The sequence below is a fragment of the Vespa mandarinia genome, chromosome 3 (genome assembly GCF_050613455.1).
Source record: "Vespa mandarinia isolate Hongniang chromosome 3, ASM5061345v1, whole genome shotgun sequence".
In the NCBI taxonomy this organism is placed as follows: Eukaryota; Metazoa; Arthropoda; class Insecta; order Hymenoptera; family Vespidae; genus Vespa; species Vespa mandarinia.
In genome coordinates, this window is record NC_140812.1 from 11517501 (window position 1) to 11545000 (window position 27500).

The 27500-nt window shown below is 31.7% G+C and overlaps 4 protein-coding genes and 1 long non-coding RNA gene across 18 annotated transcripts in view; 3 read left to right on the top strand and 2 right to left on the bottom strand.

Moving 5' to 3' along the window:
* sigmar (Tumor necrosis factor alpha-induced protein 8-like protein sigmar) overlaps positions 1-2733 on the top strand; it is a 12671-nt gene extending 9938 nt beyond the window's left edge. For 4 of the 10 annotated variants that reach the window (XM_085655820.1, XM_035874249.2, XM_035874246.2 and 1 more), the window contains 4 exons: positions 4-121; positions 502-544; positions 628-902; positions 1503-2733. In XM_085655820.1, the coding sequence (XP_085511946.1) occupies positions 119-121; positions 502-544; positions 628-902; positions 1503-1856 (675 nt within the window). In that variant the 5' untranslated portion in view covers positions 4-118 and the 3' untranslated portion in view covers positions 1857-2733. The remainder of the gene's footprint in view (positions 1-3; positions 122-501; positions 545-627; positions 903-1502) is intronic. The other 6 variants (XM_085655818.1, XM_085655817.1, XM_085655822.1 and 3 more) reach the window with 2 other exon arrangements.
* A 1766-nt stretch (positions 2734-4499) lies between these two features.
* LOC118445090 (uncharacterized) lies at positions 4500-6481 on the top strand. Its single transcript, XR_004839151.2, has 3 exons — positions 4500-4560; positions 4661-5073; positions 5866-6481. It is a non-coding gene; the product is annotated as an uncharacterized LOC118445090 (long non-coding RNA).
* A 1033-nt stretch (positions 6482-7514) lies between these two features.
* DCAF12 (DDB1 and CUL4 associated factor 12-like protein) lies at positions 7515-12596 on the bottom strand. 2 transcript variants are annotated; one of them, XM_035873925.2, is made up of 8 exons: positions 11894-12596; positions 11705-11815; positions 10692-11630; positions 10142-10597; positions 9807-10037; positions 9418-9702; positions 9162-9327; positions 7515-9067 (listed from the first exon to the last, which is right to left on the bottom strand). In XM_035873925.2, the coding sequence occupies exons 3-8, from the start codon at positions 10775-10777 to the stop codon at positions 8912-8914; spliced, it is 1380 nt and encodes a 459-aa protein (XP_035729818.1). In that variant the 5' UTR covers positions 10778-11630; positions 11705-11815; positions 11894-12596; the 3' UTR covers positions 7515-8911. The 2 variants fall into 2 exon arrangements, with proteins under 2 accessions (XP_035729818.1, XP_035729820.1); XM_035873927.2 differs by having other exon boundaries at positions 10692-10810; positions 11616-11815.
* Positions 12597-13116: 520 nt separating this feature from the next.
* PHRF1 (PHD and ring finger domains 1) lies at positions 13117-26337 on the bottom strand. Of its 4 annotated transcripts, none has more exons than XM_035874237.2 (14): positions 26146-26337; positions 24884-25049; positions 24716-24790; positions 24554-24626; positions 24091-24446; positions 23720-23953; positions 22995-23507; positions 21811-22049; positions 16134-21633; positions 15591-16026; positions 15404-15501; positions 15205-15333; positions 14949-15082; positions 13117-14830 (listed from the first exon to the last, which is right to left on the bottom strand). In XM_035874237.2, exons 2-14 carry the CDS (start codon positions 25001-25003, stop codon positions 14812-14814), a joined length of 7926 nt encoding a protein of 2641 aa, XP_035730130.2. In that variant the 5' UTR covers positions 25004-25049; positions 26146-26337; the 3' UTR covers positions 13117-14811. The 4 variants fall into 4 exon arrangements, with proteins under 4 accessions (XP_035730130.2, XP_035730129.2, XP_035730125.2 ...); XM_035874236.2 differs by having other exon boundaries at positions 26093-26337; XM_035874232.2 differs by having other exon boundaries at positions 25783-26337.
* Positions 26338-26771: 434 nt separating this feature from the next.
* Positions 26772-27500, top strand: part of RpS13 (ribosomal protein S13) — a 1496-nt gene continuing 767 nt past the window's right edge. The window contains exons 1-2 of the mRNA XM_035874241.2: positions 26772-26957; positions 27438-27500. The exon at positions 27438-27500 is cut by the window's right edge and continues 65 nt beyond it. Coding sequence (XP_035730134.1) covers positions 26935-26957; positions 27438-27500 — 86 coding nt within the window. The 5' untranslated portion in view covers positions 26772-26934. The remainder of the gene's footprint in view (positions 26958-27437) is intronic.

Here is a 27500-nt window from a genome sequence, read left to right on the forward strand (position 1 = left end):
TAGTTAAATTTATCTGAGTTCGGCCAACGTTCACAAGTCCACTGGCATTTTTTCTTTTTTGTTATTTAATTTCCAATCCCGTTATCGTCAAGAGGAAATAGCGGTTTACCAATGTTTGATGGTGAGTATATCTTATCGACGACGTCATTAATTGTAATCTTTTATTCTGAAAGAAATCGAGATGAATAGAACGATTTTTTTTTTTTTAATTATTACCAACAATCTTTAAATATAAGCTCGAAAAAAGAATTTGCAATAAAATTAATTCAATTTCTCTTTAGCGTGAGAACAATTTTTTTTTTCACATATTATTCATTTACAATTTTATGATTGCATTATCTATATAAATATATATACATATATATGTAGTAGAAAAATTAGAAAGTACTTTATTTTATTAGTGAGTAGATCTCTTGATTGTTAAAATTGTATCCATAACCGGAAGGGCGTGTACTTGACCGTTCATTGTTATTGTTCTTCCAACTCGATTTCTTTTGCAAGGTGAACCGTGAGAAGTTAATGACAATCTTAACGGAACTTAACGGCAAGTGTTTCCTGTACGTTCTTAAAACGTATGCGTATAACCATCGCAAAATTTTCATTCAATCTTACTTAAATATATTACAGTGATGCAGTCGGCAGCTACAATCGGTGGTGGTGGAACTTATCCTGCCGGAGGCACCGGAAGTCGTGCTCGAGACTTGGGTCTTCGTGCTCAGAAGAAGCTATTGGGACGAGTGGTCTCCACTGGTGCTGGAAGGTCTCTTCTAATAGATGACGCGACCACTTCACTCTTGGACAATCTTTACAAGCTGATGGAAAGGGCGACGAAGAACAATCCATCCTTAGATAAAAAACAACCGGAGAAAGTTCTCAAGAATATTGTTAAATTGTCCATCAAGGTAAAATTATATCATTACGTTGAAATTAATTCTCTTTAATGCAATGTTTTGAGAGGATACGTATGCGTGTAGTTTCTATTTCCCTCGTGTTTATAAACGATATAATATATAATGTTTACAAATAGATCATACGATGAAACTTATCTTGTAATGTAGTATATCTCTTACATTTGATAAAAGATTAACGTTTGTATATGAATTACGAATAATTCTGTAGAGGAAAAACGAAGTAAGAGTTAAACAAAAAAAAAAAAAGGAACGCAGATATATCAATATATGCGTAAATTCAAAGTTACGTGACACGTTATAAAGGATTAATTTATTTGCTTTGAAATAAATGACAGTAAATTCAATGTCGATATTCGAGCAGACCATAAAAAGAGATGATTATTTATTATTTATTATTCAATTCGCAAATTCTTCGTCGCAGATTGCAAAATGAAGAAGAAAATAAAAAAAAAAAGAAAAAGAAAAAAGAAAAACTCGTTCAGGGTTTGTCAATTCTTGTCAATTAATTCCAATGCAAATGATTAATGCAATATATCTAGCGTGGATTCTCTTCTGTAGACTCGACGACGTTCACTCTTTTAATACACACAGGTTGGGCTGTTGCAACGTAATCAACAACTCGGTCCAACGGATGATGCAAAACTTGTTGAGATCAGGACAGCTTTGAGAGCAGTAGCGATGGCTGTGGTCTCCTTCTACGAACTCGAATTCAGTTTCGACAAAGCGTACTTAACTCGATCCCTCGAGCGTTGTCGATCAGCGATACAAGGTCTGATAAAGCCTCACTTGACGGACAAGTCTCAGGATCGATGCGACCAGGTCTTCGATTTTCTAAGAAATCCCGAATTTTTAGATTCGGTGTTTAGGCAAGATTCTGAACACAGACCAATCCTCGGGATGCTAGTCAGTGATATAAACAAAGCCTTAGATGCTGGACATCTTTGACTTCTTGTAGATTCCATTGTGCTCGATCGATATTAATGAAATGCCAAGAAAGGACAACGATCGATGGATGGATGAATATCGATTATTGTTCGATCTTTGCATGGAACCATCAAAGAGGGTTCATTAGAAATTTTCATAAGTGTTCACTCTCTGCCCATACGCGTGCGTCGATCTTTTTAACGATATTTTCATAGAATTTACGCACGAACGTACGTACGCACATTAGCCGATTTTGTTTAATGCAACGATCATTGAAAAAAAAAAAAAAAAAAAACAATATACATTTTTCGTATACATACGTATTTTATATGTATACGTGAACGTCGCTAGTTACACGATTGATGAACGTATTTATTGATTTATGCAATAATCGTTCAATACTCTGCTTAATTTAAGAATGTCGGCATATATTGTGTAAACGAATTATATTTATTCGCGCGCCTAATTGCTAGGAATTATTAATAAGTAATTGACATCTCCCGTGGAAGTACGAATTTCGACGATTTTGACGGATGTTCAAAAGAGATCCTTGGAATGTAAAATGGAATCGTCTCACACGTAATGCACGTTAAAAAAAAAAGAATAGGAAGAAGAAAAAGAAAAGAAAGGAAAAGAAAAAAAAAAAAGAATACATTCACCACGCGATAAACATTTTATAAATGATAATCACCACATATCTTAATTTAACAACATACACATTACTTATATGCGTACATTTCAAGGATAATATTGTAATGTGTATATCTTATCGAAAAATTTCGATATCAAGGATACACGCATTTTATATACAGTTATACACCTCCTCTCTTTACACGTTATTTATGATGATTATCTATATAGCGAAATGTTGTACCAATGGTCAATAAATTATTTATAAATGCGAAACCCTTTTTTTTTTTCGTTATTATTGTTGTAACCTTTATTATAACCTTTATCGTAAAAAAAAAAAAAAAAAAAAAAAAACAGACATTATTTGCGAGACAAAAATGAATTATTCAATAAAATATTTTCAAGTTTAGATTATAAAATTAAAATAAATAAACAAATAAAAAAAAAAAAAATACAACGATAAATTATTATCTTTCACGTGTATCATGCGATCGTTCTTGTAAAGAGATTTCGTTTATTTTCTTAAAGCTGATTCGCAAGGTCTGATATCTTATAATAGTTTACGCCAACAATGATTACAGGCATGATTCTTGACCGATATAAACGAACAAGGTCTTATTTTTACAAGACGAATATACGACTTTTTTGAATTTTTCACAAAGCTTCATTCTTTGTACGTATTAAGTCGTTCATTCTCTCGAAGGAACATCATTCTTTTACGCGATTTTTTTGTGTTCTCTTCTTCTTTTTTTAAAGATAACAAAGTTCATTCAAAAAGAAATTCAAAAAAGTCATATCCTCGCATAAATCTTCATCTTTTGTTCATCAAAATAGAATTGAGAAATTACATCTTTATTCTAGCTGTTGGCGTAAATTTTGTTTTTTCGTAGGAAAAAAAAAAAAAAAAAAAAAAGAAAAAGAAAAATTCCGTATAGTGGCGCCCTTTGAACTTTGCGGTAAAAGATAGGAAGCTCGTACCACCACCTCTACTGATTTTCATATAAACGCTTGAGTTGGTATGTGTTTTGTTTCCATGAAGTAGAAACGAATGTCTGCCTGCTTGGTTTGCCTCTGCCTTGTCTGCGTAAATTGATGCTCTCAGATTTTTTGTTCCATTCCAAAAGCAAGGAAACGCGTTTACGCGAGATTCTCTACAAAGAGAACTCGACACATCGTAACACATTTGAACATTCTTAATGAGCTTTGAATGAATAATGATCATATGTTCAAGAAATAAGAAAGATATGTGTTCAGCCATTTGTGCCAATTTTCTTTTTATATATTATACATTAGAAATGTCAAAATTTTATGAGAAACGTTTAGAATAATGGCAAACATTTAGTATTCGTAATTCAGGGGGTATAATTTAGAAGCACGCGGTCGTATGAAACATCTCGAGATCTTTCAAAATAAATTCCTAAATGTAAACGTTAACAGATACACGCCAATCGTTTATCTACATCAAGAAACAGAAATAGATTATATAAACGAATATATTATAAAGATTTAATAGAAAGATCTTATCAAGATCAGTTATAGCGTAATGAATCATTAAAAAATATTCTAATGTATAAAAAGCTACGATCTATCTTTCGAGTTACAAACATAAATTATTTTATGATCCTTCTTCTCTTTAATACTTAACTTAATATTTAATATAATTCGAATATATATACATAGATTTTTCTAACTTATTTTCCTATAATTAAGATTATTAATTAATAATATTAGACAAAAAAATTAGAAATGTTTCTCTATTATTTTTATACTAAAGCAAATATTATAAAATTTCGAGATTATTTAAACAATCGACGATTTGTACACGGAGTACAATAAAATAATATTTAAACAATAATCTATTTATTTGAACATCACGTAACATGCGTTAAAAATAATATAATATTATTAATTTGATATCTCGATAGATTTAAATTTTGAACTTGAAGTTGTTGCCTGTTTATAATGTCAATAAAAACAAACGCCGTAGTAACTTTGATAGTTATCGAGTCAGTTGTCTTTTACATTCTGTCGAATAAACATTGAAATTTTGTTTGGAGTAGAATATTTATCGTACGAGGATTAAAATATACTCAATGTAAATAAATTTTATATCAAACATTTCTTCAATATTTTCTTATTATAACAATGATAATAATAATTTTGTTTTCACTTTTCTGTTGCAATCATGCACGAAGCAATAAAGGAATCGCAAAGTGGTGTATCATTAAACAAAGAAAAAGTAATCGCGAACTAAAAGCATTGTTTGTTCGTTCGCGTTTCGTTGAATTTAAAAAGCAAGTGTATTTGAATCGATTGCCTGTAAGATGTAATCATTAAAATCAGTGTTCGCAATGTTTTTTTTTTCTTTTTTAATCGTACAGATTGTATTAAATAAAAGATAAATTAGTAAAGTCTCGCGAATTAAATTCAGTGACCGTCCGTTAATAAATAACTACCGCGTATTAGAATCAATGAATCAGAGAAGAGGATCTCAACCAACTTCGATGTCGACCTATCTCATTTTCAACTATCTACGAATCCAACTACCTTCAATTTCGACCTAAATCGCAGACGAGTGTTTTGGAGCCATCGCGGAACTTCTTAAGTAGTAAGTGAATTTGTAAGTTCCTACAATTATTTAATTGTATTGAGAATGAAAGATCCGAATTGGCACAAGTGATTCGATTGAATTGATTAATAAGTAAAAGAGCTTTGATAATTATTGATAAAGTTTTCTTTTGCATTTCGACGTATAAACATCGAAATTCACTTATTCCATGCGGATAAGCTTAGACAATTTATAATTTCATTTATTTTCATCTTTATTTATTGACACGTATAGTCATATAATAATTTAAAACATTATTCAAGATTAATTATTCTAGGTTTTTTGTTTTTTTTTTTTGGATGGAACCTTTGAATATGGGCCTTTAGGCGTGTTACTTTATCTTAGTATTGCATGGAACTCTTGTGTAGAACCCTTGGGAGGGACCCTTGGGTGTGGGCCCTTGGGAGGGGCCTTGGGCGGGTCTCCTTTCTTCAGTAAGGAAAAATCGAGCTCGATTTTGGTACTCTAGTTTGGCTCGGGTGGGGCGATCTTCGAGATGTCCACCCCTCTTTCTCTAAGTTCCATCGTTCTCAGACGCGTGCGCATTCCGCCTTTTATCTCTTTTCTTTCTCTTTTTCTCTTCTTCAACTCATCTCTATTTTTCTTCTTATCTTTCTCTTAATTTCAATTAATCCTTTTTTCTACTAATTTTCTTCCACTTATTCCTTTTCTTTTCTCTTTCTCTACTAACCTTCATCTCTTTCCTATTAAATTTTTTCCTCTAACTATTCTTTTTTTACTCCTCTTTATTTCTCTTCTTTTTCTTTTCTTTCTCTTTTTTTTCTTCTTCAGGCTGAATCATCGAGGGATGGATTTGTCTGCAATTGAGTGATTAAGCAACAAGGATTTGATATATCGACGCGGATATCCGATATTTCGTTTAGGGGCTCGCAATTTGTAATCGTGAGATTACATATTTAGACAGAAGCTTACGAAACCTTTCCGCATTATATAAAGAGAGGAAATGTCTCCTTTTTTTTGTACGAATAGAATAAAAAGAACATCCGTGTCCGCGTTAGTGGACACCAGATGTGGATATTCATGGATCCGATTAAATGGACTACCGTGGACTTCATTTTATTGTTCGAAATTCGGTCCTGTTATTCATAAGCGAGGACTGATCCTCTTACAGATAGCGTTGGTAGCTTAAATTCTCTCTAAATGGCACTGTCATTTCGATACCGCGAATTTTAGAGTACAATCATTGTCAACCTCATCGTAGGTCTTCAAATGCAGCAACCTCCACGTGGTGAGATTTGGATCTTTACTATTTACAATATATCGAAATGTAATTCGAAAGCAAATACTATCAGGCGAATGGTTATACATTTTCGATCTAATTCTAACTAAACATCATTAAAGTATTAATACTGTACGTTACTAATAATATTTCAACAGATAAATATATTAGATATGGCAGAATTCTAAAATAATTTCTTAGAGAAACTCATTGAAAAATTCGAATTATACCTTACTTGTTCTCACTTATACTTATCAGATTAAATACTATATTTTCTATTCTATTTACGTACGTCATTATATATGCATTAAATATTTTCTATCTATCGTTGTTATTATTATCTCTTTTATATGATATGTATTCTATCGCGAATGATTTCCAACTAATGGCTACTTAAATATCCTTTAACTATTAGTATAAGTAATTAATAAGAAATTCAAAAATATAAAAACTTTCTACAATTAACAAATACTTTTCAATTAGTCTATTTTCAGAAAAGTATAATATAGCATATGGTTTTTTTCTTGCTTTTATCAGACGCGCGATTCCACGTTAATCCGATTTTTAATGGGAGTTAATAGAATATATAACTTCTACAAGCTTATACACCGATAAAACAGATACATAGTGGGGATGGTATTTCCGTATTATACTTGTAGTTCATATCTTGTCCATAACTGTCGCTAAAGTCACATATGGTACGATCGAAAAAGGTGGAGAACTGTTTTATACTACGTAAATATATCATCTTTAAAATCATATTTGAAAAATCCCATTTCGTATTTGTTGTATTACAATATGACGTATACGATAATCAAACACATTATAATTTTTTATTTTCATAAATGCATGAAAACAAATATTTACCACGAAATAATAATTAAATATAACATAAAGAAATATCATTTTTATGACTAAAATAGATTTAACAAAATGTCAGCGAATAATGATTACCATAAATTTACAAATGGATAAAATCAACTTGTTTTTTCTTAAACAAAAAGATATTAAGGTAAAAATACATAAATTACCTAAAACGAAATAATAATAATAATAATAATAATAATAATAATAATAATAATAATAATAATAGTAATAGTAGTAATAATAATAATAATAATAATAATAATAATAATAATAATAATAATAATAATAATAATAATAATAATAATAATAATAATAATAATAATAAAGCGTTCGTGTTTTAAAATATATTTTGTCAATAATGCTAACGTGAAAACAAAATTGAAACTTAATTTATAGCATGTGTATACCATTATTTTGATATTTATCCAATGTATATTACTTTCATTATGCGGTAAAAAATCAATTTGCTTAATTGATGATAAACTTACTAAGATTACATAAGATATACTCAGCATATGGAAAAGGTTTTATTACTCTGGTGTGTATCAATTAAATCATATTACATATAAATATGGAGTAATAGTTCTCAAGCTTATTTTATAAGACAATTATAAGAGAGAAAGAGACAGAGAAAGAGACAGAGAAAGAGAGAAAGAGAGAAAGAGAGAGAGAGAGAGAATCTAAAGATTTATATTATGGAAATAATAATTATTGGTCTGTAATTAGCATTAAAGATGTAATAATACAATTACACTGATATATCCATTTTTGTAACAAAACTTCATTGTATGTATTACTTTAAGGCCAACATTGAGGTTTTAGCCGAATAAATTGTACTTAAAATTTTATACATGTATTCATTGTCATTGTTATTCGTTGACAAATACTATAGATATAAGTTTCCATTTGTATCTCAATGAACATATAATAATATTGATATATGACAAAAATTAATAAATATTTAACTTATAATCATGATTTTAATTTTGTTTCTTTATATACAATACAAAACACATGCTTTATTAATCTAAACTTGTATTAGTCATAGAATCAAAATCTATCGACCCCGTCCCCCCCCCCTGCCCTCAAGACATTACTTTGAGCTAGTATAATGAGTTTGAAGTTGACTATATCATGATCGATGCGTAGGAACATTCGGCATTTATTATTGTGCAAAAAGATGTGCGAATGTTTGGATGTTTCTTCGTATCGTGTATGATCAACTTCATATTACTCATCGATAGTCATACAATAGGAGCAAATATGACCAATCCAGGCCTAAATTACTTGTTATCTAGCTGCACGATGAAAAATCGATAGGTTATAATTTTACTTTAGTTTAATAAAGAGCTAGTGCAGTATAATAAGTGCTTACAGTATAATATCTCAGCCAATTGCAGTACAAACAACATTAATAAAGGTCTATAAGGACATTGCGTTCAGATATATTCCTAACTATATTAATAAAATCTTGTTTACTTGATAAAATGTATGAGTAGATAAGCGAGTATGAAGATATTTATCCAATTACGCATAATATATATGGCAGAAGAAAGCTTAAAGAATCAGTCATCTCCTTTTCATTTCTCTCACTTATCTTCCCATTTTATTTCAATATCTTGATATCGTAATGCACCCACCATGTTATAAATATGAAATTTGTCATATTTATTTTTATATTAATAAAGTCGAATGATAATCTAGTTTATTTCATTAAATCCTCATATATTTTCATTGCCACAATCCTGCATAATTTCCATACAAATTTGCGGGAAGTGGTCCACCAGCAGTAAATAATCGTGTACCTGATGCATCATAACAATGGGTATAGATAGCTGGTGTATATTTAACATTTTGAAAGCCATCTATATATTCCTCATCTGGAAACTAATTCACCCAAATAAAAGATATTATTAGATATCTTATGGTATATTTTTTTTTTTTTTATTAAATAATTAAACAAAAGTATTTGCAAACTCACTACATATCCTTTTGAGGCCTTCAATACGACAGTCCTATTAGAATTGATAGATGATTCAAGGTATTTCTGAGCTCTGACATCATAGAACATAAGCATTCCAAGTCCTGTCCCAATTGTTAAAACTGACCCTTGAAAACTAGCCGATCGAATACCACAGCCACTATATCTGTTTAGAAAAAAAGAAACCAATTTGGTTATGGTTATCTGTGAATGTGCAATATACATCCTAAAATATCTTTAAGTTATTGTACTTTACCTTGAGGGTATCTTTTTAATTGGCTGTAAAGTTCTTGCATCTAATAATAAAGTATAAGAACGACAACCAACCGCGTAAACACCATCATCTTGTACAGCTAAGCAAACATTTTCTTGACAAGCTGGTAACTTCCGTGATATTTTTTGTTTAAAAGTATCAGCAGACCAGATATGTATGAAACTATTTAAAGATAGGGCAGCTATCTCGTTATATGCTTTATTAAAAGCAAGTGCTCGAACCTTCTGAGCTGATCTACATTCCTTCACGCATAAAGGTTGAATTAATCTATAATACAAATAAAAAAAAATTTATAAACAGTATTGCTAGAAGCCAAGAGAGTTTATTCATACCAATAAAATATTATTTTTTATATAATGTTTTCAATCAACCTGTGTGTAGGCACATCTGCTTTATCAGGTGCTTCAGCCAGATCGCTATCAATCCGCCATAAAGCCATTTTTGTATCTCTAGAGCCAGACACTAAAAATTCATCATCTAGCCAACACATATCAAAAACCCAATCTCTGTGACCAGATTCCCCGACGCAAACAGGATCCAAAGTTGGCAATCTATATATTGCTATTTCATTGCTGTTTCTGGCTCCAGTAGACAGAAGAGTCCTATAAGAATGTTATGCTAACAGAACAGACGCAATGACCTGGTACAGACAAGTAATAGCAACATATACTAATATTGAAGATATTAATTAAATTTAGATGATTACCTAGAAGGATTAATTTGAACAGAGTGTATACCACATTGCTGTTCAGGAAGAGGACCTCCACCTGGATTTAACTGCCTTCCATGAAGAGAAGGTATTTGATCTAATTTCTGTGTTGCTACATCATAAACCATCAGTTTATTACATTTTGTACCAAAGACGACTTGTCTATCGCTCAACCATTGCGAACAAAATACTTTATTCATGTTATTTAAGCTAACTGAGTATTCTTTGAATAGGTCATGTGTTAGTATATGTCTCGAGCCATACTCCTGATTAATTTTTCGTACTTCCTTAGTATTGGTTTCTCGTGCACGTACATAGTCCACAAAATTAAAAGACGTTCTTAGAAACTGTCTACCTTCTGTGATGGTTTCACTTTCATCATCGCTCGATTCATAACATACAAAATCTTCAGGTTTATCCGGTTTCCTGTTTCTTTCTAGTCGTAAAGCTAATCTATATAATATAATATATATATATATAACAAATCTCACAATATCAATATAATATATGAACAAACAATAAGAATATAAAAAATAAATTTATTTACCGTCTAGCACGACGTTCTTCCAATCTAGTTCCACTTGCACACGGTGGATGCCTTCCATAAACAGTCATTCTTTGCGTTTCAGCCATTATTTATAAATTATTTAATAATACCTATATGATCTGTAAAGAGAATTACTATTCTCAAACTTTTTTTATTCTTTCTAGAATGTTTAAAAACACGAAAATTATGTTTCCTTATTTCTAAGAACACAAGGATTGATTATATCACACTTTATGTATTTAAGTATTATTAACTATAAGAGCAGTCTCGTGGAACTTATATCTGTCACATCTAATGACAATATATTCGCCTTTTACAATTATTTATTTCTCTTATATTAGTTGCAAACATTTGTTTGCTGATTTTTTTTTTTTTTTCGTCACAGGATTATTCCTTTGCTTTTTTTTCCCTTTACTTATTTATGATACAGTTCTATGCGTTATGAACAAAGAATATACCCCAATGAAATCGTCTTTTTTTTTTCTCTCTTTTCAAATTCTTCCTTATTTCAGAGCATTGAAAAAGTTAGAAAAACTTTAATATCTTATATGCTCGTTTAAACATATGACATGCTATGTCAAAATGTTCGTATTTTCACTGTTCACACAAATAGTAACTTTCTTCAAAGTCAAAATGAAACACTTGTGTAATAGATGATTTTTATAAATCTTTCTTGAACGTCGTCGATCTGTCGAATTATATCTTATCGTAGAAAATGTTTTGAAAATCGTTCACCGATGATTAAAAACGTGCATCTAGTCCCATTTTATTTGAAGAAAATATAGATAATTGGAAGAAATAACTGCTAAATCAATCGAGCTCGAGTATAGTCGCTCGTTGCCTAATCGACTTCCAGCTTCCTCGTACGCGCGTTTCTTTTCATAATAATTAAAATTTTCTGCATTTAATAGACGACGACCTTACCGATCTTGTAAATCTCTGCAAAAGACAAATGAAGAAGTGCACGAGAAGCCGACAAAATACATGATAAGCGAGACTTTTCGAGAACCAACCAACTAATATACCGCCATGTTGAACGCAATAGGTCGGACAAGTTCTGTTCGAAGCAACCGTTTAACAAAATATTTTTGTATTTTTTCTCTGTGTCAGCCATAATCCATTAACTAGAAATAAACAATGAAAATGAGAATCGATTCATTCGATATAATTCGGTAATCAGGTGTGATAAAATAATTATTAACTATTAATTAGATTGATTTTATCGCATGTCAACATCGCCTGTTTCCCCCTCTACGTTAGATTATTACAGCTGACGACGAAGGAACGCCGTCTAGCTATATGAAATTTCTTCTGAACTTTGCTTAAGATTTATAGACCGTCGATAAAATGTCGTACGGTAAAAAAAAAAAACAAAAAAAAGAAAAAGAAAAAAGAAGAAAAAAGAAAGAAAAAGGGAATAAATTAATAAGGGAATTTAAAAAGAAGAAAAAAAGAAAAAAAAAAAGAGAATTTTTTCTTTCTTTTTTGTTTTGTTTTTATTTACAAAATATTCGCGATCATAAACGACAAATAATATTCCAATCGTTTCAATTTTCATTTGACTTTCAAATATTGAATCCTGTTATAGATTATTATATCTTTTGCGATATTAAAAAGTAAAATAATTCTTTCGACAATGAAAATATTTGTTCATAATTGATGAAATTTCATTATCATTTTTGTCACGCTCTATGTTATCAACAGAAAGAAATCTTTATAGGAATTAAAAATCAATTATTAAATTGTTTCGACGAGAGCTAATAATCTTTTTAGGTTATATTATTATTGAAAAAGAAAAGAGAGAATACAGCCAATTAGCTCAATAGTACTTGCGTTGTATTACAATGACACCACGAATATTACATCGCAAGTAATATTGATTGCCCGAGTCTCACCACGTGGAGGTTGCTGCTTACGGAGACCCTTAGTTCTTGTAATAAGACGATCAAAATTATAATTAATTAAGAATTCGAAAATTTCTGATGTGTGAGAATTACTTTGAAAAATTTATTGATGATTTTAGTACACGATAAATCAAATGGTTATTCAAGATGGATGACTTATTAATCCAAGAATTCGATTGGTTTAAATGCTGACTATGTACTTTATATTATTAAATAAAAATATCGTTCACAGTATCTATAAAATTTGACGCTTTTTTTATATACATAATTTTTATGCAATTTTTTTTGTTAAATTCCAGCTAAATATTCAAAAAGTAGATAATGAATAAAGAAAGAAATATTTTAATAACGACGATTGTTTTACAAGACTGTTTAAATGTAACTATCATGGTAGGTATAATCTGATTGGTCGATCGTTTACCCGCGATAATAGAATAATTATGAATATTCCGTGACAACGTGCAATCGAACATAATTTTTTAAAGAATAAATAATATTAGGACGATTTATCGATATTAAATGTTTTATTTTTTGTCATTTATTTTCGCTCATTTATATATACATTATTATATTTAGTACAAAAATGTTCATGCACATACTGTTCATATGAAACAGTTTCTACATGTACCAGTGAATAGAGATAAAGATTCATTTGTAATAGTGTAAAGTGTGGATTTATGAATTTTTATTTTCTAATCAAACACATTCCACATACTTAACGTATAATGTAAATCGCAAGAGGATTCAGAAATTTTAATGTCATCTTAGAACGTACAAAATCTACTGATCTCTCACTTTGATGAAATTAAAAATAAATTTTGAAATATGTAATATAACTGTAGATTAATTAATTAATTAATGTAATTTTGTTGTTGTATGTGATGGATAAAATATGTGTTTTCATATACTTAGGAAATGAAATATACAATTTTGTGATTAGCTTTCCTCTATAACTTATTTTAATAAACATAACCTCACCCACATATAGATTTTGATAATCTGTTATTGCAAGAAGCAGAGAATTTCTTTATATAAATAACATCATTTTTCCATGAACAAACACATATCTTATTTGAGATAGATGTCATTTAATAGCTTTATTATGGTGCACGTTCCTTTAATCTTCATCGCGTTCAATGCACATTTTGAATAACAGAATGTGACTATGCAAAGTTTGTATTGCATTTATTTAAAAGATTTGCATAAGATAGTGTAGGAAAATATTTCAATATTGTAATACGAATGTGAGATACAACAGATTATATATCTTACTTTGAAGTAAAACAAATGAATATAATTTTTATCTCAAATGAAATATATTTAATGTGTGAAAGTAAAAACATTGATTTTCTATTAGATCCGTATATTAGACGTTTTGAAGTTCTATACACGATCTTATTTACATCATGAATTTGTTAACCAACGAACATGTATATATCGGTGTAAGCCATTTATTCATATTGTTCACAATGAAGTTGTAATGTAAATGAAATCTTTCATTTCCTAATTTGTTGGAAATAAAATCGTATGAAAAACTTCCAGGACACAGGCCATTTCTTATTCGTAATAATATAATTAGCTTAAAAATCTAATAATTTTACATCAGGCTATACAGAAATTACCGGCCAATTTACTTCCTCTCCCATAAATAGCGACACGAATATCTTGAGCATTTTATTCTCATCATGTGTTGCGAGTATGAACGCATATTTAAATATGACCTTATTTTACACTCCCTAGTCTTAAATGTAGATCATAATAATGGTCTGCATTCATAACACATATGCGTGTAGAAATGCTAGTATCATCTATGTCGATACAAACAAAGATACTAAGGGAACGATCATAGATTTTCCAAATGTGCAGCTTGAATATAGACCATGATGTCTACACATTGAACTTCATAATATTCTATTATATTGAACTCCGTCGTTCATGTGTGTGTGTGTGTGCGCGCGCGTGTATGTGTGTGTCTGAGTGTGTGTGTTGTGTGTTTGTTTGTAAAGAATTATGTAGATAAATAAAAATATTACGCTTAAAATTAGTGAATTAAGTATGTACACATAATACACATTATTCGGTGGTTGTGATGGAGTGTGGATACCCAAAAACACAGACTCACTTACAACCCGGACGATAAAATGTGCTTAATCGCGATTTACGGAGAGGCCTACGACTTAAGAAATTGTTCATGCACTAACATTTCCAACATATGATCAACTCCACAGCGTTTTCCTGGAGAACGTTAAATAAGGACAATACATTAATATATACTTTTACTGACCGAGATCTCGAGTTTCAATACACACTATTGTTGTAGTCAATATATTATTAATAACAATGTGTGACTTACGCCGGTTTCGAGGCCTTTGATGTTGAAGTCAAAGATACTTTTTGTTTTTTACTGTTTCGAAGTTTTTTCACATATGCCTCTATTAAATGAGCTATCTTCTTAGGATTGATTTCTCCCGTTTTGTTATGGCATATCTACAAATGAAAGGAATAAACGTTTCATTGTTTTTTTTTTTTTTTTTTTTTTTTTTTTTATATTGTATAGAAATTTCATAGTTATATTTTATTGACGATATCTCTTTTATAATCACATTTACCTTCGGTACAGCTTTCCGCATAATATCCTTATATTCTTCCTTTGTAACATGCTTTTTGGTATAATGTGGCTTTAACACTAACTTTACTTCTTCTACGACTCTTTCTTGACGATTTAATTTCTTCAAGAACTATAACGTATGCTTAATGCGTGATCATGAAATTAATAAAAAGTTCATAATAATAAATTAGATTACAAACCTTATCTTTCACTTGCATTTCTACCGCAGAACTAGGAAGATCATCCAAAATTTGAAGTTGATTTTCGTCCATCCGCACTCCGACTTTTGGATTGGTAGCTAAAATAATAGAATTTTATAATAAAACATTTGATTTCTTCTATATTAAATAATCATCTCATATAAAATGTATTCACATGATTACGTACATTTCTTTTTCTTTTCAGTAGGTTTTTTACTCCTATTTTTACTAACTGCCTTTGGAGGCGGTCCTGCTGCAAACAACGCATCAAAAGCATCTTTCTTCTCTGTACTTTTATTTGGCTTAGATGCATTATTCTTATTATTTGTGATGACTGGCTGAATAGAAGGACTATTATAATTTCCTGGACTAGGTGGATCGAACATGCCATCGCTTAAACTCGATCCTGGCGAATAAGGCGAAGACATATCGACAGCATCGTTGGTCACTTCCATTATTACATCGCTGCCATTTTGTCCCATGGTAGAACTGTTTTTATTTTGATTAGATTTGGAAGCACGCGTTAATGTAGACTTTGTACTATTAGTAAAGATGTTAGGAAGTTGCGGTCTATCGCTTGTACGTTGTTGCTTCATTTGATTACTTGGTGAAATGCGATTTGACTGAAGGGATCAGATTTATAACATAAATATTAGTAGAATATTATGTATGTATATATATATATATATAAAATAGAAAAAGGTATATAAAGGTAATGTATGATATATACCTGTATCAAATTACGTTGACTTGTATTAGGTGTGCTAGTACTAAATCCAGTGCTTCTTTGTACTGCAGCAGCAACAGTCGCCAAAACAGGATTAATAGTAGCAAATGGATTACTCGTAGATTGTGCATTTTGTTGATTCTGTTGTACTTTTGGTGGACTACTACATGATTGTACCGTATCCGTTTGACTTTCTGCTACCGGCGATGAATCTCTTTTCGGTGATGCTCTTTTAATCGTAACCATCGAGATTATTTTCGGCTTTTCAAGTTGTTTCTCTTGCGTTGGTTGATCTTGTTGCTGCATAGGTTCGTCAGGCATCAAGGTGATGTCGGTGGCATCATGACTTCTCGGTGAATTTCTTTGACTTTTGTCTCTTTCATCGTTCGACGTAGCTTCTTGACTAACATCAGGAGTCGGTGATCGAGATTTCGTGGGATCGAATGGATCGTACGCATCGGGAGAGGTTGGGGGTGAAGTAGGTGGATCAGGTGGTGTGTTGGGACCAATTTTCAATCGCAACTCTAATTCCTCTTGAGCTCTCATTTCAAGTTCCTCCTCGACTCTTTCATCCATTTCCTCTTCCTCTTCTTCCAATAAAGGATTCATCATGGAAGGTCTGAGATTGCTCGTTTGCTTATTTATTGAAAATTTAATTTGCGGTTCGGGGGGTGTCTTTGGCCCTTGTGAAACGAATTGCTCGCGAGGAGGAGATGCCTGTGGCGGACATTGTTCCGGAGTAGCAACCTCCTGTGCCTGTTTGTCATCGTCATCGCTTAAAACTATAACGTCGCGAGGAGAAGGAGTTTGTTCTCGGAAAGGTGATTGGTCCAGGTCGATTACAGCAACGGGTTTCTTGGTAGCTGCGATTTCTGCTGCCTTCGACTTCTTCTTCTTCTCTTTCTTCCCTTTGGGTGATTTCGAACGTTTAGCTTTCGTCTTATCCTTCTTTGATCTTTTAGGTGGTGCTGCTGCAGCTGCTGCAGCTGCCGCTGCCGCTGCTACCGCTGCTTCCGCTTGTATCGGTTCTCTACGTCTACGTTTTAAAGGTTGTATAAGCGGAATAGTTTCAGGTAGCTCAGGTGCGCTCGTTTGATTAGCTTCGTTCTCTTTGTTAAAGCACACGCTGACTAAAATATTGTCACCACTAGCGAAGACTTCTTTAGACGGCGGTGGAGTTCTATTTCTCTTAGTTTTCCTTCGTTTTTCAGGTTCCTTCGATTTCTTACTCTCTTTCCTTCGTTCCTTCTTCTTCTTCTTAATAGCTTCCTTATTAGTTAGAATAATAGTTAAATTTTTAGGCGGTACCGATACGCTATCCAGAACAGAAGGTGGTGACCATTCACGTGACGGCAAAGGTTCGGGTTGAGTATGAGATGGTGTCTTTGATCTTGATCTGGACCACGACGGTGTCCATTCGGCGCTCCAAGATTCACGTTCATCGCGTTCCCGTGAAAAATGTTGATTATGTTCTATCGGTTTTTCATTGATCTGTTCCCAATTTCTACTACGATCACGTTCACGCGAACAAGATCTACCTTTCGATCGTGATCTACTGGCGGGCTTTCTTTTGTTGTGCCTCTTCTCTCGTGATTTCGACGTTGCTTTAGGAGATCTAGAACGCGATCTCTTACGATTTCTCGATCGACTCCTCGACTTGTATTTCTTCAATTTTCCTTTCCTTCTGGTACGAGATCTCGAGAGCGATCTTCTTCGTGATCTTCGCCTTGGCGATAAGGATCGACGTTTCCGCGAAGTTGATCTTGATCTTGATCTTCTCCTAGAGATCGATCGTTTTCTTGATAAAGATCGTTTTCTTGACAAAGATCGTTTTCTTGATAAAGATCGTCTTCTAGAGAGGGATCTTCTCCTTGGTGATCTACGCCGAGATCGAGATAACGATCTCCTCGACACAGATCTACCGCCTGCCTTCGAATAAGATCTTCGTTCTCTCGACCACGATCTATGAAGTCTAACTCTAGATCTACTTCTCGATCGTAATCTCGAGTAAGAACGACTTCTACGATCCCTGGAACGTGACATGCGACTCGATAAACTGCGACTTCTGGTTCTACTTCGTGATTTTTCTCTAATATCTCTACCGTACTCGTCCTTCTTAGGTCTAGCGGGCTTCTCAGCGACGATTTTTCTAACGTCATATCTTGGCAATTCTTTCCTTTTTTCTTTCTTCTTCGTAATTTCCTTCCCCTTCTTTTTCGTTTTCTCCTTATCCTTATCCTTCTCCTTCTCTTTATCTTTATCCTTATCCTTATCTTTGTCCTTTTCCTTTTCTTTCGATTTTGATCTCTTATCCTTATCACGATACTGTCTCTCCTTCGTACTTTTCGAAATTTTCTTCCATGCGACATGATTGTCGGAAGATATATTTTCTTTATTCTTCTCTACGTCCTTACCCTTTTCTTTCTTCTCCTTTTTTTTCTTCTTCTTTCCTTCCTCATCCTTATCCTTCGGCTTTTCATTCTCCTTCATGGCTAATTTACTATCATCCAATATCTCCCCTTCCTCCATATCCTTTTCCTTTCTAATATTCGAAACGGTCAGTTCGTCTTCAAAGTTCATTGCTTCATCCGTTTCCGATATCGCTTCGGTTCCTAAACCAGCATAATCTGCCGGTGTCCTACATCCATCTAAATCATCGTTCGTTTTATCCTTGGTCGGTGTAATCGGTTCCAAACCACTTTCAAACGGTGCTAAAGATTCGTGACATCGATCGTTTACAGGTAATTCATCTTTGCACGGTGTGTATGCACCATCGGAATCCCAAGTATGTTGATCCAAATTATCTCCCAATAATTGCTGTGTATTTTCCTTTTCAATGGGAAAACGTTCGTCGTCGTCATCGGTACGAAAAGAAAGGCTACTCTTTCTACATTGTCTATTAGAACTATTTAAATCTTCGTTATCGCTGAATTCTCTGCTTCTATCTTCCTTCTCACTTTCTAAATCGCAATCGCTATCACCAGCGGTACTTCTCAAATTTTCTTTCGTCAATGAACCAATTTTATTAGTTTTCAATTTATTCGAATTACCCTTTAAATTGTCACTTTGATATTCCCATTGGATTTTTCTAAAACAAGCTGTTTCGTTTCTTCCATCATCGTCGTCTCTTTGATTTGGACTATCCTTTTTAACATTTAAATCATCAACTTTATCTTCGATATATTCTGCACTTAACTCATTACTGTCTAATTTTTTAGGTGATGATTCCAAAGTATCAGCGATAGAAATAATCGTGTCAGAACTTTTTTCCGTAATATCAATAACCGGTTGCAAAGTAACATTACCCTTTTGTTCATTATCAATGTCACTACTAGTTTTACAACTTTTGCCAGTATCATTCTCTGATATTTTGTTTTCTTGAATAGGAAACTTTTCTTTATCCGCTTTGTCGGTATGCCTTTCTACATCATCCTGTTCACTGTGACTTTGATTTTTGCATGTATCTATTATTTTTTCTTTATTATTATTCATTTGCGTTAACTTTTGCACTCCCTCGTCATCTCCTTGATCCTTTAATTTCGATTTTTCATTATCTTTTAAATCACCTTTTGCCGAATCTTTAATTCCATTTTTCTCTTTAACAGAATCTGTCTCAATAGATTTCGTTTCTTTTTCGACATCTTTTTTTTGATCAGTTTTCGTTTTTAATTTGTCAGATGATTGTTTCTCATTGTGTAATTTTTTTTCTTCAACTTCATCCGGAATATCATCGAGATCATCGTATAAACTATTTAATTTATTATTAAGTTTAAATTTACTACCGATCTTAAATGTTATTTTACTTCTAGATTCATGCGACAATTTTTTAGGTATTATTTTAGTAAATGGTTTTCTTTCTCTCTGTAACGACTTCACATAAGAATCCGAGGGTTCTGGAATTTCAGCCAAGTCGCAAGCTTGAACGTCTCCAACTATAACGTCATCATCGTCCGGTATATTCGGTGGAAGCGGTGGCGGTTCCAATGGTCCAATTTGTTGCGACAATTCTTGTTCCGTATGTCTAGCAACATCCATCGTTTGTGACGAATAAATCGATAAATTAGGACAATCTACTTGCGAATCGTCGTCGTCGTCGTCGTCGTAAGCCGTCAAACGAATGTCAGATCTTACATTTTGAACTGTCGCTTGTTGTATATTTTGACAAGTAGGAACTGCTTGTGAAAAAGTTGATGGTACTTGTGGAGGATCCGAAGGTATTGGTATATCGTAACTATTTATTATAGATGGATCTTTTTCACTATTTTTGTTGCGAGTACTATCATTACTATCACTATCGGCTGTGAATGGATCATATTTATCACCACTTTGTAATTCCTTATTTGCATCATCTTTATGAGAGTCATCAATAACTAATTCTTGATCACTATCATTGTCTTTATCACTTTTAGAGTTATCATCAAAATCTAGCAACTCGGAAGGTGGTTCAGGGGGTGGTAACAAAACCATTCCGCTATTATTGTGACAAGGATCTTGAACGTCATATCCGGATTTGTTCGTAGTATCTATGTCACAATAAATATCACAGTCATCGTTATCTTGTCTTATTAAAGATGTAGAGGCAGTTTCAATAACGTTAAAATTGTCTCGTTCTCCTTGAAAATTTCTTGACATATCATCAGAAAGATTTGGAGGTAGATTTTGCGCGTGTTGTGGCCGTATCCCTGGCCCTAGTGGAGGAGGGCCCACCGGTGGTCCAGGCATGCGTAATTGTGGCCTCGACCTTGGAAATCTTTCAGGAGGAAAACCAGGTCTTTCGAAACCGTCTGTAAAGGTAAACGGCGTTCTTTCTGGAGCAGGAAATCGAAACCTTTCATTTCGGAAATGTTGAGGATTACGATTTCTAAATGGCGGATTACTTCCAAACATAGGCGGACCTCCACAATGATCAAAGTTCTGATTGTAATATCCTGGTGATCGGAAATCTCGATGACCAAAATTATCCCTCGCATCCGATCCACCATAACCATGTCGACCTCCACCTGAGAGAGATTCTCTACCACCATAACTTTGTCCACCATGACGATTGTTGTCACGATAACCACCACGAAAATTTCCTCTATTACCTCCTCCACAGGGATTATTATACAAGGGAGCTTGCATAATGTTATTTGGATTAACATTAGATAAATCTAAAGGTGTATCAGAATTTTTTATGACTTGCTTATGACGATCAATGTGCTCTTTTTCTTTTTTGGGACTTTCATTGTTATTAATGCTGTGCTTATTTGTATGTTCACTATCACTTATATGTAAAGTTCCATTAGCCTTAAGAATAACATTGTTCTTCTTTCGCGAGTGCCATAGTTCTTGGCTATTGATAATACTGCCTAAAACATCCACTGTATCTTGTACTTCCAAATTGTTAAGAGGATTGGCAATGCCTTTTACAGCCACGTGCCTTCTAGTTGATGCGACTATAGAGCGTCTTTGAATGCTAACTACGGGGCCATCACCGATTGAACCAAACTGCTCATCCTCAGATCTAATTAGAAATAATAATAAAAATATGAATAATTAAAAAAGATCATTACTTTCTTTATATAGATTTTTCCTCTTGACTGACATATATACATATACATATATATGTATATATATATATATATATATATATATATATATATATATATTTAATAAGAATAAAATTAATAATTTCACTCACCCAGGTGGACTATATTCTAATCCAAGATTCTCTCCAAAAAGACTAACTTGAGGAATAAAAGCATTATATCTATCATTGATAATTGATCGATTGGGAATAGGTTGTTGAGGTTTTATGATAGTCGTCGATGGATTATTTTTGATTGGTATAATTCCTAAAATTTTACTTAATCTTCTTTTAACTGTAAGATTACTAGCTAACACAGAAGACACAGTACGTGCACGTTTCTGTTTCCACTTCTGTAACAAACAAATCATTATCATGTTTATTCATATAAATATTCTGTCTTCTCGAAAGAAATGCAAAATAATGAAATCCACCTCATTTTCCAAATAATCTTCATAGTATTTTCTTACAATCAATTTTACAGATAATATTAGAAGAATAATTTCAACTGTGCTTACAAATATTTCCGAGATATTACACACACACACATATATATATATACAATTATGAAATAAATCACATAGTTAAATATGTACGAAAAGTTCTGTTTCTTTGTTATATTTAGTATAATCTTAGCATAATCTTAAACGAAACGAATAATTTTTTAATAATATTTATTAAAAAAAGAAAAAGAAAATAATGACATTATACGTACTTATTTTTGAATATAATTATTCCAGAACTTCACACACAGAGTAAGAATTTTTAGACAAAATTATTAAGTTTTAAACTTCAAATGCCATTTTTGGTATATACTTTTAAATATTGCATCGAATATATGTATGAATAGTGAAGTCTGTTTTCTTTCTGTCTTTTTTTTTTTTTTTTTTTTTTATTATATATATTATCTTATTTCTTTTATGAGATATGATAGAATCAGTATTAAAATCTCTAAGTTTGTATAAACAATTTTGACTTTTAGTGTACAATTAATGAGTGGCAGAAAAAGTGTGCATAAATTTGTTTTGCTTTTAACTACAGTTAATATTATTATATTAATTTTCAAGCAAAATTAGAAAAAAAACCAAGTGCATCTAGTGAGAAAATTTGTTTATTTGTATAAATTAAGGACATTTGAGGCGTACATATAAAAAGGCCTGGATAAATGGATATGAAAGATGTTACGATGGCAATTGAATATGATACATTTTAATAGAAAGTATATGGAGCACAGGAATAATTACGAAAAACATAAATGTCATGTTAGTATTCTGCTCGATGAGAAATTAACAGTATACCTTGCGCGTTCTCTTTGTTCTTTTCTTAGACTTCCTTCGTGACGAGGCTGGTGCAACTTTAACATATGTAACAATTTCCTCCTCTTCTCCATCGTCATTATATTCTGTAATTCGTACTTCTCGAACAAGAGTACCATTATTGTTTGACGATCTCGTACGTTTTTTTGACTTTCTTTTAGCTGCTTTGCCTTTAGATTTAGATTTAGAATTAGACTTTGAAGTTATTGGAGATCGACTTATGCTATTATCACCAACTGATTCCAAACCGGATGAAGTAGATGGTTGATTTGGATCAAATATTTGTTCATGATTGTGTACTCTATTTATCTGTAATTCACGAGCACGATTGCGTATATTTGCGCGTACACGTTCAGTCTGTCGAGTTCTAGGAATTATTCTAGGTAAAGAATGAACATTTTCATTTGAAACTCCGGTACGAGTTCGACCATATGAAACACCAAGTCGTCGTGCTTCTTCCATAAGATCTGAGATTTCATCCAAATCAATTTCAACCTAGAACCACAGACAAATTGACTATAATAATATCAGTAGTAATATTAATATCAATCACATTCTCTATAGAGTATAGTAGAATCTTGTAATTATAATAATAATTATTTACATAAGTTTAACTTCAAATATACCGATTTAAACACTTTTCTCTTTTTTTTTTTTTTTTTTTTTTTTTTTTATGCCATCACAAAAACTTAGAATATTTCTCTTACCGCTTCAGCATCATTTTGACTATTTTGAGAACATTCTGGACAAAACCATTCTTCCATGGGAACCTCAGTCATAGGAGGAGTAAGACATTCCAAATGATAACCAGAATCACAGGCATCACATAACAACATACGATCTTCTCTATCACATTGATGACATATTTCACAAAAAGTTGGATCTTCTTGTACGTGTTCCTCGGTGCGAGGTGTTATTTCAACAGGTATATGCCTTAGAATCTAAATAGGATCGAAATTATGCTTTATGTTTCTATGATTATTTATATATATATATATATATATATATATATATATATATATATATATATATATAAATGTTACAAACATAATATTGTATGCTATAAAAAGATAATTACCTTTCCTCCAAGTTGCTTTCTCACATGAATCACTGTAAAAGTTTGACGATCTACTGGACAGGTATTAATATTTTTACTCCATTCTATTAAACAATCAAGACAAAAACAATGTTCGCAAGATGATGGTGTAGCTAATTCTTGCTTTCTAAATGGCAGTAAACATATAGGACATTTTTCTATTTGTTCATCGCTATTATCTGAATCAATTTCAGATACTGCTGTTGATGTTGCCCCAGCTTTCTCCTCTTTAGTTTTTGATTTACTAGGTGATTTATGACTTGTATTACGATTTTCAGTATTATTATCCACCTCATCATTACTTGTCCAATCAGACTGCCATCCAGAACTATCACTTTCTAATAGAAGGGAAAAAAAAAAAAAGAAAAAAGAAAAAAAAAAAAAACAATATTATATAATTTAAAAATAATGTTGTGCTGCATTACAAAACAAACATCATACGTACCACATTGAATTGATCTACTTGCATCTGAAGCAATACTTTCATCATCCGATGTATCATCTTCGCTAATTACTCTCTGGAAAAAAAAAAAAAAAAATTACTTATATGAAAAGATCTATAGAAAATTATTGTAAATCTGTTATTATTAGAATCCTCTAAACTTACATAATTTCTTCTTCGAATCATTGGTTTTGGAACATCACTTTCTTCATCGCTACTTTCTCCTTCGCTAACAACTCTCTGTAAAAAGAAACATTTTTTTTTTTTAAATCTCTTCAAATATACACACCATTAAAATATTGTTTATTGTGATATAAGATTTTGTATACATACATGTACTTGCTTTTTTCTATGAGAGCGTACAATGACAGATTCATCGCTGCTTTCATCATCTCTAATGACAAGCCTTCTGCGCTTAATCACTTGGTATTTATGATCACTGTCACTTGACATTTTAATTATATAATAAATTCATACCCACTGCATCTCTTTTGCTAAACTGAAAAGATAATTCTTGATGTATATACAAATGTAAAAAAATATATATATATACATACATAAGTTTATATATGTATATATAAACTTAATAAAATTTTAACAAACTTATACTCTTTATATTTTGCATAATGTGTTAAAGCTTTATTCAAAAGAAAAGTTGATAATTTAATATTTAAAATTCATGCAATCATATATATATATATATATATATATATATATATATATATATATGATATCAAAAGAGGCCAAACAGAATATTTCTTAACATATACAATAAATTGTTTTTGTATATTCGTACCTCTTAAATCTAAATGTAAAACACTGGTCAATAACAGTTTATCCACTTTATGATAAATTTATATACATTACTATAATAAGTAATGATAGATTCACTTTTAGTAATGCATTAATGATTTGAACAATTGATAAGCACTGAAGTAAAACTGTTTTAGCAAAGAGTCATTACCACAAACTCCTTTCATAACTAATGTGTTTATAAAACCACTTGCTTGAACACAATATGTGCAAGAAATAATTCTAATCTAATTATTTATAATTCATACTTTTACAACTTTCTCTCTCTCTCTCTCTCTCTCTCTCTCTTTCTCTCTCTCTCTCTTTCTCTTTCTCTCTCTCTCTCTCTCTCTCTCACTCTCACCCTATATCTCTCTCTCTCTCCCTCTCTCTTTCTCTTTCTCTCTATTATTTCATTGACAATGGGTTAAGTTCCATACAACATTAAGATATACGCTGTTTTTCATCGATATTCGTGCAAATGTATTCCTTATTGTATCAGAGCACTGAAGTTTGGACTAAATAATTTTTCTATTAGCAATCACATAAAATCCAGAGAAAATTATGAATTCCTGCCTCTTAATTCTTCATCGTCTTTCAGTTTGCATAAGAGCTACAAACACAAATCATACCAACACAACACCATTAACACAAGCATAATTTTCAATCTGTTTTATAGCGTTTCACATTTGTTTATTGCGAAAATACGTTATATTAGTCGATAATTTAGAAGCTTTCCTAATACCATACTTTGTCAAAGTTAAGAAATGTTGACAGACGAGGGTGCACTTCCTATCACAAACCTGCGGACATTTTGGCTCGCGACGCCGTTACGACGGACGAAAATTTCGTCTCCGGGAATTATCACGATCGAATATTTATTATTCCTTTGAAATTTTTCTTTTGATTATATAAATTTTATATCACGTTAGACGCTGCTTTTCTCACACTTTTCTTCAAGGAAACAAGCCGATATCTAAATAGTTAGAAACATGTTCAACGTAGTATTAGTAACGGAAATGAAAAACAGTTTTTCTTTTGACTATATTACACTTATTTCAAACGAAGCTTTTCTTCTTTTATAATTTATCTTGTATCATGAAGTTACATCGTGTAATTTTTATAAATTATATATTGTTCCTGCAATAAAATAAAACAAATCAATATATTATTTTTTTTTATATTAAAATAATAGATATATCAATTTCAAAAATGTAAACTTACACGATATTAGCGCGTTTATCATCCGGTCTATCGCAGGATAGTCAATTAGTTCACGTCTTATCCGCGACGGAGTAATAGTGTAGTGATCACCTAGAAACTTTTAAGAAATTACTAGCACATACGCAAAAACCTAAAAGAGAGGGCGCTTAAAATGACGCAACAAGAGAGCCCTCTAGGCGGAAACTATAAATACAGACAACGCACGTTAGGCCTTCTTTTCTCTTCCGGTTTATCATCTTCAGCGCACGTGTGAATTATAGAAAGAATATAATAAAGTTCATTGTTACTGTTACTAGAAAAAGCAGCGTTGCTGGGTAGGATTCACTGAAGCCTACGCTACAGTCTTTCGATCTGAAAAATCTGCCATCATGGGTCGTATGCACGCACCTGGGTAATACTTTATAATGTACATTATTAGATACAATAAGAAAATATTTTCGAAATTATTTTTACTATACATATTTATTTTCAATTAAATCATAAACGTCAATAAAAGTATTTTCATGAAATCGTATTAATTTTTAAACAATTGGCGAATGATATCTTCATCGACCATTTGTAATCGTAGCTTCAAAATTGTTTCGATTATTTTCATTTTCTTGTATTTTCGATCTTATCTTATTATCAATTTTATTGCATTTATTTGTATATCTTTGTGAATATGATTATTTTGTGTTGAAATAACATTTGGTTGCTCGTATATATTAACATAACCTAACTTTTTTAGAATATCACGTTGCTGTGCAGATTTATTTGTTTTGTTTATATCTTGTTAGGTAAATGTCATGATGTTTACAATTATAAGATATTTCTCTATTTTTTTATTTTTTTTTATTTTTTCAAAATAAATAATATTACTATCATTTTTCAGAAAGGGTATATCCCAGTCAGCTCTTCCTTATCGTCGGAGTGTACCAACTTGGTTGAAGTTAAC